The 10228-nt window shown below is 62.3% G+C and overlaps 1 protein-coding gene across 1 annotated transcript; it reads left to right on the top strand.

Moving 5' to 3' along the window:
• Positions 1-705: 705 nt before the first annotated feature.
• TMEM59L (transmembrane protein 59 like) lies at positions 706-4779 on the top strand. The gene is made up of 8 exons (XM_062509852.1): positions 706-867; positions 1776-1881; positions 2109-2206; positions 3439-3585; positions 3679-3784; positions 4101-4212; positions 4305-4446; positions 4618-4779. Exons 1-8 carry the CDS (start codon positions 706-708, stop codon positions 4777-4779), a joined length of 1035 nt encoding a protein of 344 aa, XP_062365836.1.
• Positions 4780-10228: the final 5449 nt, after the last annotated feature.

A 10228-nucleotide genomic window follows, 5' to 3' on the forward strand; every position in this document is an offset into this window, starting at 1 on the left:
CCTTCAAAGCCTGGGAAATCACAGCTGTAAATCCGAGGTGTCAGGGAGAGCCCAGCACCGGCCGGGGGGGGCCCTGAGGAGTGAGGGTGAGGATGGGAAGGATGAAGGTGACTTGGGGAATCCTCGAGGGACACGGGAGGGTCTAAGACCGGCTGGGGACCCTGGGGACAAAAGGCTGGTCCCCTCCTGAGGTGTTGGTCCATGTGGGTGGCACTGAGGCAGCCCCGTCCCTCTGTGTGACCCCGGTTCCCGCTCATCCCCTCAGTCCCCCTGCGTCAGGGTGACCACCAGTCCTGCTGTGTCCCTGCGCATCGCCCGGTCCCCCTGAACCCTCCTGCATCCCCCTGCGCCCTCTGATCCTCATGAATCTCCTGATCTCCACGTCCCCTTTGTCCCCCTGCATCCCCTGGTGTCCATGCATCCCCTAATCCCCGAGCATCCCTGGTCCTTGGACCACCCCCCCTCACCCTCCCCATTTCTCCTGCATCCCGGGGTTCCCCCATCCTCCCGCACCCCTGTCTCATTATCCTCGCCCGGTGCCGGTGCCGGTGCCGGTGCCGGTGGATCTGCGGCAGGCTGCGGCGTCTCCCCCCGCCCCCGGCTCCCCCCGCCCGGCGCACGGCGCGTCACGGCGGGGCCGGCGGCGGCGGCGGCGGCGGTGGGTGCGCTCGGCTCCGCTCCGTTCCGCTCCGCTCCGAGCCCGCCATGGCGGCCCCGGCCCGCCGGCCCCGGGCCTTGCTCGCCCTCGGCCTGGCCCTTCTCGCCGCCGCCACCGCCGCCGCCACCGATCCCTTCTCGCCGCAGCTGGGAGACACCGGCGGGTGCCGCGGGCAGTGCGGCCGCAGCCTGCAGCGCCGGGCGGCCGCCGTGAGTTCGGGGCACCGGGGGCTGGGGGGGGGGCACCGGGGGCATGGGGAGCATCAGGAGCATTGGGGGTACCAAGAGCATCGTGGGCACTGGGAGTATTGGGAGTACTGGGAGGCACAGGGGGCATGGGGAGCATCAGTAACGTTGGGGAACCAAGAGCATTGTGGGGATTGGGGGCGCTGGGAGTATTGCGAGGCACAGGGGGCATGGGGAGCATTGGGGGTACCAAGAGCAGCAGTGGCACTAGGGGGGACACTGGGGGGACTGGGAGCACTGGAGGGAACTGGGAGCAGCAGAGGCAACAGGGCCACCAGGAGCACCGGGGACACTCCTCACAGGAATCTCTGCCACCGCGGCCCCACACTGAGTCACCCCCCGGTGGGAGCAAGATGGGGGGCACCGGGCCACCCCCAAGGGTCTCCACCAGCAGCTTTGGGGTGCTCCCAGTGAGGGCATTCCCACTGGTTTGGAGTGCTCGCAGTGTCACCCGTTTACCCTGAGCCTGCCCATTCCCGGTGACCCTCGTGTAGGTGCCCCCCACACCCCCTCGGTGTGCTCGTGGCCCCCCAAATCTGTACCACTCCCCCAGAGCAGTGCACCCCCACCTCCTGCCGGCCCGTGCCTGGGCCTGGTTGGTGCCAGCAGAGATGGGGGGACCCTCCACGAGCACTTGGCCATGTGCAAACCCACCGTGGGGTGCAGCCGGGGTGCTGCGGGGCACCTCTTCCTCCTCTGGGAACGCCGGGTTTGGGGTTCCAGCCCTCACCACGGTCCTGGGCGGGGGCTGCACTGCCCGGTGCCCCCCAGCTGGGCGAGGGGGACGCTTGGGGGGTGTCCGGCAAAACCACCGGGCTGAGCCCGGTGCCAGCTCCGCGCTCTCCTCCTCCTCCTCCTCCTCCTCGCCGCAGGATGCTGTTCTCAACGCCTGTTACCGGGGCTGCCGGCTGTTCTCCATCTGTCACTTCGTGGATGCGAGCGCCGAGCTCAACACGACCAGAGCCGAGTGCGAAGCAGGTGAGAGGAGCCGGTGGCCGAGAGGCCCCCGCGCCCCAAAAGCTGTCCCGAGGGGATCCCCACATCCCACCGGGAGCAGCACGAGCCCGGACACCCTCTGGAGCATCCACCCTGCTCAGTCCCGCAGAGAACGGGGGCAGATTGACACACCCTGGGTGTCATAGGGGAGGGGGATGGGGGTCCCAGGGACTGAGCACCCCCAAACCCTGAGCCCTCCTCTCTCCCAGCCTGTGCTGAAGCCTACAGCAACGCAGAGGAGCAGTTTGGGTGCGTGACCGGGTGCCGCAAGCAGCTGCCTGAGGTGGAGGACAGCAGGAAGGAGAAGGTGAAGGCAGATGGGGAAAGCCTTCCTCGAACAGGAGCTCAGCACCTCCTCCCTTGGGGTGGGGGACGCCCCATATGTGCAGCCCACTCATGGATCCATCCATCCATCCATCCATCATCCGTCCATCCATCATCCATCATCCATCCATCCATCATCCATCCATCCATCATCCATCCATCCATCATCCATCCATCCATCCATCAATCCATGTGGATGGGAGCTCCAGATGTGCCAGGTAGATCCAAGCCACTACCAGCTGCTTTGTTGCAAGTATAAAAAGCAAATTAACTGAGCTGGACTTGGCTTGGGCCAGGCAGGGAGACCACAGGGAATTCCCAGGGTGAGAAGATCTGATGGGGAATTGTGGCAGATTCCCCCAGTTTTGATTTGTTATCCTTCCCAGCAATTAGCAACACTTTCTCCTCCTACGTGTAATTAATACAGCTTTTGACCAATTAATTAAATTAGACTTTGGCCCAAGGAGGAGGCTTTTGGCTTCATGCACGTGCAGGCAAAGATAAATCCACCCCGTGAAAAGAGTGAAAAGCTCCTTTGAACAACCCTCCTTTGCAGCCCAGTTTTGAGACCTTCCTGGTGCCTGATCCCACTTCCCAGCCCCTCTCCAAGGTCAGGGATGAGCATCTGGGAATGACTGGGGGTGACAGGGAGGGCTCTCACCCCCTCCACCCACCCAAAGCATTTTTCCCCGGGTTCCCAGACGAGCAGGCAAAGCAGATTTAGCATAATAATTAGATACAGAATCTGACCTATTTATTTCCTGTTTGCTGGTTTGACCGTGCAAGGGGCTGTCGGAAAATGTTCGGAGCCAGTGGCAGGGAGCAGCCAAGCGGATTCCAGCAGGGATGCTTTAAAAATAACAAACTGCCGAGACGGCCAAGAATCCAGGGCACCGAGAGGCTGCCAGGAGAGGAACGCCCTCGGCATCGCGGCTGCTCCGCTCCCATTGTCCCTGGAAGAGGAGGGTGATCCCACCCCAAAGGGATGGTGCTGGGGCTGGGTGATGATCCCAAAGCTTGGTGGTCACCCCAGGGACTGCAGCCCTCGCTTGGTGACCCTCCTGGGACTGGATCTCTTTGCATCTCTGGGAAAAGCATGTTGAGCCCAGACCTGAGCACCTGGCTCAACCCAGTCGTGACCTCGGGGTGGGACGTGTCCTGCTGGGGTGGGTGACGAGGGGACAGCGGTGATGTGATGTCCCTGCTCCTTTGCAGAGCCTGGAGCTGCAAGCGCCATCGTTTTCCATGTTGGATTTGGTCTCCACCTTCTGCAACGACATCGTCAGCTCTGCCCAGAGCTTCATCTCCTCCACCTGGACCTTCTACCTGCAGGCAGATGATGGCAAAGTCGTGGTGTTTCAGGTGGGGGTGTGCCCAGGACCCTCTCTGTGGGTTCCCAGAGAGGTGGGGACCCCCCTTCCTCACTGCCTTCTCCCTCTTTCCCTGCCAACCCAGTCCCAGCCTGAGATGGAGTATCCAGCACCTGAGGCACTGGAGATCCAACCAGCACACCCAGGATTGGGATCGGGATCCAGCCCTGGCATCCCCCAGCCCCACACAGGTGTGGGGGGGGTCCGGGCTGCTGGGAGGGGGCTGGGAGCCTCTGAGCCCTCCTGGCTCCCGTCTGAGTCCTCCAGAGCTGAATAAATTTCCCACTTCTGGGGTCTGATCAGGTTCCCACACCCCCACACACACTGGGGGGGGGGGGGGGGGGGGGCTCTGGATGGGGCCCTGCTGGGATCCTCTGTGCCCCCTTAGTGGGCAGAGGGTCCCGGGGAGAGAGGGGGGACCTCCATCACATGCTGGCAAGGGGATGGGAGAAGGGAGGGTTGTATTCACATGGGTGCCCAGGTTCAGCATCGCTTCTCCCCTCCCAGGCCCTCGGGGAAAGGGGGACAAGCCCCCTGTGAAGGAGCCACGGGGCAAAGCCAAGGCGCACCCCCCGGAACCCCCTCAGCAGGAGCACGACTTCCTCGGCTGCATGTCCAAGTAGGTGGTCTGGGACCTGCTGGACGTGGCAGATCCCCTCCCAACCCCAATTCCCAGTCCGTGCCCTGCCATAAACTCGTCCCCTCTCTTTGGCGGGGGGTGGTGGGGTGCTACAGGCGCTCGGGCCTTCCTCGCTGGATCTTGGCTGCCTGCCTCTTCCTCTCCATCGTGGTGATGCTGTGGCTGAGCTGTGCCAGCTTGGTGACCGCCCCCGAGCAGCACGTCAAGACCCAGGTAGGGGGTGACCACAGCCCCCAGGGTGCCAGGGACACCTGGCAGGGCTGGGTGGGACATTGCTGTGCCCTGTTTGCAGTACCCAGTCACCGTGTGGGCTGTGAGGTGCAGGATGAGGGGGGTTCTGCACCCCGTTCTGGGGCTCCACTGTTGTGTCTGCCTCTCTCCCAGCCTCTGAGCATCAACGGGGACAAGGAGTACCTGGAGGACCTGGATGGCCCCGGCACCTTCCCCCTGCCGCCCGTCATCACTGTCACCCTGTGCCCTGCGCATGGCGGGGAGGACGCGGGGCCGCTGCCCCTCAAAGTCGACCTGGACAAGACCATCCTGTAGCGCTCCCACCCCTTCCCACCACCTCCACTTCCCTCTCACCATCCCCGTGGCATCGCCCCGACCCTCGCTCCGCTGTCTCAGCTCCCAGAGGGCCGTCTCTGGCTCCGGCCGGGTCCCGCTCTCCTCCCTCCTGTGGGGATGCTCCAGGAGCCGGGCAGCGGCTCTGTCTCCTCCAGGGATGTGCTGTGAGCTGGGATCCTGGCTTGCAGAGCCAAGAGGGGAGCTGCCAGAGCGGGGAGGCCGGAGGGAGCCCGTTCCCGGAGCGGGACTCTGTCTCCTCCCGCCCGGAGCCGCCGGGGCCCCGCAGCCCTCCGGGCATGGGTCCAGCGCTGGGCAGGAGGGATCCGGCTGCGGTGGGGGATGGAGAGTGTCTGCAGCCTTCTGAGCTTTGGCTCGGCACATCCCCGGCCTCCCACCTTGGGCTGAGCCTCCGAGGCGCCTGTCCCGGCCCTGGGAACTCCCTTCCGCCGGCCGGAGCCGATTGCCTCGGGGAGCCGAAACGTGGCGAATGGATTTGGCGTTGGCAGCCGGAGACAGGAGCGGATCCCGCCGCTTCCGTGCCCACGCGAGCACCCAGGCAGCCCCTTCCCGGAGCTGCGGAGGGGCCTTGGGGTGGCTCCTTCCCCTCCCTGCTCCGTGATGCCTTTGGGGAGCCGATCCCGGTGCCAACAAGTGTCTGGTGGCATCAAGCAGGGGATGAGGCGGCGTTTCCCTGACTTCAAGCTCGGACAGGAGGTGGGAGCTGCTGGGACGGCTCCATCCTGGTCTCGGCATCCTGTAGGGATGGCTCCATCCTGGGCTGGGCAGCCCTGCCCGATGCTGGGAGCAGCCTGCGGGGCTGTAGCTGACGGCAGGACCCGCTCTCGGTGTCCCTGGGCTCACAGCGCTGCCCTCAAAGTGGGCAGTGGGACCGAGCACGGCTCCCCTTGGCTCACCCCGCGACAGCCCCTGGGTGTGGAGGTGTCTCCCCGCTCCCCATCTCCCTCCCCTCATTCTCCACCACTCGATTTCATGGCATCGTTTCGTGGTTTGATTTGCACCGGCATGCGGCTCCTCCAGCGCCCCACGGGGACACCCCTGTGCGGGGAGGGTGTGGGTGCCGCCACCCCCGTGTCACCTAACACGTCTGTACAGATTAACTTATTACCCCCGACCCCCTCCCCTGGGTTTCTGGGCTCTCTCCGTGTGCCGGCGGCTCTCGGGGGGCCGTGGCGCGGTGGGACGGGGGTGTCTCATCCCCGTCCCCACCGGTTTTGTGCTGCTCTGTATCACTTTCACCCATCCAACATATCTGGGTTTGGGGAACCGGGTTGGGGGGAGGGGTGGGGTGGGGGGGGTCTCGTGTCCGTTTTGGGGTCCACTTTTCGTTGTTGGTTTTGGGCCGCGTGTGAAGCTCGGTGGAGTCTGTGATGTTCCGGCCGCGGCAGCTCCCCCGATCCCCAGACAGGAGCTCCAGGGAAAGGACGGCCCTGGAGCCCTCCCGGCCTCACCTCCGAAGGGCAAACCCAGCCTGAGCTGGGTTTGGGGGAATAGAATAAAAGGTTTGTACCAGAGATGGGCGAGTCGGTGACTTCGTGGGGTGCTCGTCCTAGGATGGGAGCAGGTTTGGTCCCCCCACATGGGGCCGGGCAGGAGGGCACGGGGTTGTTCCTGTTCCGGAAAGTGAGCTGGGATGAAACCTCTGGCAAACCGCAGAGAAATCCCTGCTGGGCTGTTTGGCACGGACACGGAGCAAAGCTCCTCTCTGCTCTGGGTTCAGAGATTCAGCATCGAGTGTGGGAGGACATGGTGTGGGGAAAACACCCAAAACATCCCCCTGCGAGCTGCAAGGAGGGGAAAGCCGGGATGCAGCGTCAGGGAGGGCTCTGTGTGCATGGGACGGTTGGGAAAGGAAACTGGAAACCACCCGTGGACATCGTTTCGTGGAGGGAAAGTGTCACACACACAGTGTCACACACACAGTGTCACACACGCAGTGTTACACATGCAGTGTCACACACGCAGTGTCACACACGCAGTGTCACACACAATGTCACACACCCAGTGTCACACACGCAGTGTCACACAGCAATGTCACACACAATGTCACACACCCAGTGTCACACAGCAATGTCACACAGCAATGTCACACACAATGTCACACACGCAGTGTCACACACGCAGTGTCACACACGCAGTGTCACACATGCAGTGTCACACACAATGTCACACACGCAGTGTCACACACGCAGTGTCACACAGCAGTGTCACACACAATGTCACACACGCAGTGTCACACACGCAGTGTCACACAGCAATGTCACACACAATGTCACACACGCAGTGTCACACACGCAGTGTCACACAGCAGTGTCACACACAATGTCACACACGCAGTGTCACACACGCAGTGTCACACAGCAATGTCACACACAATGTCACACACCCAGTGTCACACACGCAGTGTCACACAGCAATGTCGCACACCAGCAGCACCCGGGGGCTGGCACACCCCACCTTTCCCCTGCCGTGTGTTTGTCCTGGCGCGGTGCCCGTGCCCACGCCACAGCCGAGCTCTGCCCGTGCCAGGCACGGCAGGACAGCTCACGCGAGGGGCTGGAGCCTCGTCTGCAGCACTTCAGTAGCTCAGCAGGGTCCCGTGCTCGGAGCCAGCCCCGCGGGGCCCCGAGGAGCCGCGCCTGGCGCTGCCTGCGCCGCCCGTTTGCCCCGCGATGCGGAGCCAGGGATGCAGAGGTGCCGGCGATGGATGCCGGGGTGCTTGGCAGGAGTCGCAGCCAGAGGAGGCTCTCCAAAGGCCTGGTGTGCTCCCTGCCAGCAGCCTCCGCTGCCGGAGCACGTCCCCTGCCTGTCCCTCCGTGGGGAGTGCCACGTCCCCATCTCCCGGGTGCTGCAGAGGAGGGGAGCGTGGCTCGGTGCTCGCACGATGGGGACAGGAGGGGATTTTCCCTAAATGGAGTGAGAGGATGGTGTTCCCAGCTCGCTGCCTGGCCGGGGGGATGCTCTGGGCAACCTTGGTTGTGTGGGACTGGCATGGGAGGGAGAGCGGGTGCCATGGCTGCATTTCCCAGCCCACAGTGGGATTTGGGGGCTTGCACGGTGTCCTCAGCCGTGGGCAGAGGGGTGGCAGGGAGAGATGAACCCCAGCACGGAGCAGCTTTCGAGGTGGGCACAATCTGATGACTCGGGGGCAAGAACCTTCTGGCCAGGCCCAGGCTACAGACTGTCCCTCAGAGGGCAGGGACACCCCTCAGGGGGTGTTGTCTTTCAGCAGAATTTTCACAGGGGCTGGTTCTGGGGGAGGTGGGAAGGCCCCAGATCGGTGCAGACAGCTGGCAAACCCTGCCCACGGCGGGCAGCGGCTCCGAGCACGTCCCCTCCTGGGATGGGAGCCGGGCTGCAGACCGTGGACAAGCTCCTCGTCTTTAAACTGGAGTCAGATTCCTCACTGCTGGCTCGGGGTGCAGGAAACTGCGCCCAGGAGCAGGTGAGGAGGGACCCCAGCCTAACAAGAAGGAGATGCATGAAATTTGCTGGTTCCACTCCCCCCAGCAGGCAGCCAGGGCCTTTTCCACCCGACGCCTTTTCCTTCTTGCTCCCTCTTTTATTTTTTCACAGGGGGAGGAAATTTCGTGGTGTGTGGCCATGGGCAAGCCAGGCTGTGGTGGAACCAGCCCCCAGCCCATGGTGGTGGTGAGGGCATTGGGGGCACTCTGAGCCCACAGTGGGTCACGTCCTTTGGGCGAGTATTTTTGTGCCCACATTTGTGTGTCCATCATCGTGTCCTTGTGTCTGTCCTCACGTCCTTGTGTCCATCATCATGTTCTTGTGTCTGTCCTCACGTCCTTGTGTCCATCATCATGTTCTTGTGTCTGTCCTCACGTCCTTGTGTCCATCATCGTGTCCTTGTGTCCATCATCATGTTCTTGTGTCTGTCCTCACGTCCTTGTGTCCATCCTCACATCCTCATGCTCATCCTGATGTCCTTGTGTCCATACTCACCTTTATGTCCACATGTCCACACTCACCTCCGTGTGTCTTCATGTCCAGCCACAGCTCCACAACTAATCCCAGATGGGTCTGCAGCAAGAAGTAGCCTCAAAAATTAGGAAAAATCCAGCAAGTTTTTCCCAACACTTCCACCACAGACCCCTGTGGCATCTCCCCCCCTTGGCTGTGGCTCGGTCTCCGTGCCAGCAGTGGGTGCTGAGGGTTGTGGGGGTCTCACCAGCTGTAATCAAAGTCAACAGCCCCCCTGGCTGCTTTTGGTGGTTGCTGTTGTCTCCTCCAGAAAATCTCAGCTGCTGGGAGCTGGCCTGGCTCCACCAGGCTCACACAACGCCCAGAGGAGCTGTGCCAGGCATGAATTTCCCTCCCCTCCTGCCATCTGCTCCCAACCATGCCTTTGTCCCTATTTCTCACCCCATTCTCCTCAGGAGCGCTTGTCCTGGAGCCCTGGGTCTGTTCCTCCAGGATGTCTCTGCTTGGGAAGAGCACTTGGGATGCCTCAGAGGGCAGAAATCCCAGGACTGGGTCAGCAGGGACTCCGAGAAGTCCATGTGCCAGTTCCCCTTTTGATGATTTGGGACAAATTATCCCCTTCCCACTCACATCCCAGGGAGATGCTGCAGGACACCGGAGAGGTTTCTTATTCCTGTCTTGTAGGAGGAAGGAGGTGATGATTCTCATTCTTCCATAATAATCCCCAGTCTGGGTGGAAAAGCGGGTTTGGAGCTGCAGGGCTCCTGGAGGTGATGGAAGCAGAGCCTGGGCTCCTCTCTCAGCTGGGAAAGAACATTTTCCAGCAGCTCCAGCTGCCTCTCCCTGCTCCTGCCAGCACAAAGCTGTGATCCTGAGTTCCCGACCAACACTCAGAGCTGTAAGTTCACTTTTAACCCAGATGGAGATAAATCCCCATCAATCCAGGGACGGAGCGAGGATGAGGAGGTGAGATGGGGAGCTGGACAAGGGCTCAGAGCACCTTCCTGACCCCACATGTGGAGCTGAGCCCTTTCCCTTACAAATTCTCCTTTGAGTGGTGCCTGGAGCCAACACAAAGCCCATCTGGCCTTCAAAGATGGAAACCCCATGGTGCTGCTGGAATTGGGCAGGGCTGGACCGTGCCAAGGATGGGAAAACACATCCATGGGTTTCCTCTGCTCGTCCTCCTTCCTACCCCACCGAGCCGGAGCCACGGGTGATTCGACAACAACAAAACCAAAGGAAAAACAATCTGCTCGTGCTAATGGGATTGGTTCTGTCCCTACCACGCACATTCCAGCCTGGCTCGAGGGACCGCTCGGGGGCCGGGGGGAAAAGGGGGGGATAATGAAGCCAAATTATTCCTCCTTCTTCAAATGTCAGAGTTGAGCTCGGTGCCGCTGGCCGAGCCTGGCGCAGCTGCTGGGCCCTGGCGCTGCCGTGGGGAAGGGGAGCACCCTCGGAGCACAGC

The sequence above is a fragment of the Cinclus cinclus genome, chromosome 28 (assembly GCF_963662255.1).
Source record: "Cinclus cinclus chromosome 28, bCinCin1.1, whole genome shotgun sequence".
Classification (NCBI taxonomy): Eukaryota; Metazoa; Chordata; class Aves; order Passeriformes; family Cinclidae; genus Cinclus; species Cinclus cinclus.

Excerpts from the sequence above, each read along its gene's own strand:
- TMEM59L (XM_062509852.1), top strand. The coding sequence starts at position 706 with ATGGCGGCCCCGGCCCGCCGGCCCCGGGCCTTGCTCGCCCTCGGCCTG. Across the intron at positions 1,882-2,108 it reads CAGAGCCGAGTGCGAAGCAG|CCTGTGCTGAAGCCTACAGC; the intron begins GTGAGAGGAGCC and ends CCTCTCTCCCAG. Across the intron at positions 3,785-4,100 it reads CATCCCCCAGCCCCACACAG|GCCCTCGGGGAAAGGGGGAC; the intron begins GTGTGGGGGGGG and ends CTCCCCTCCCAG.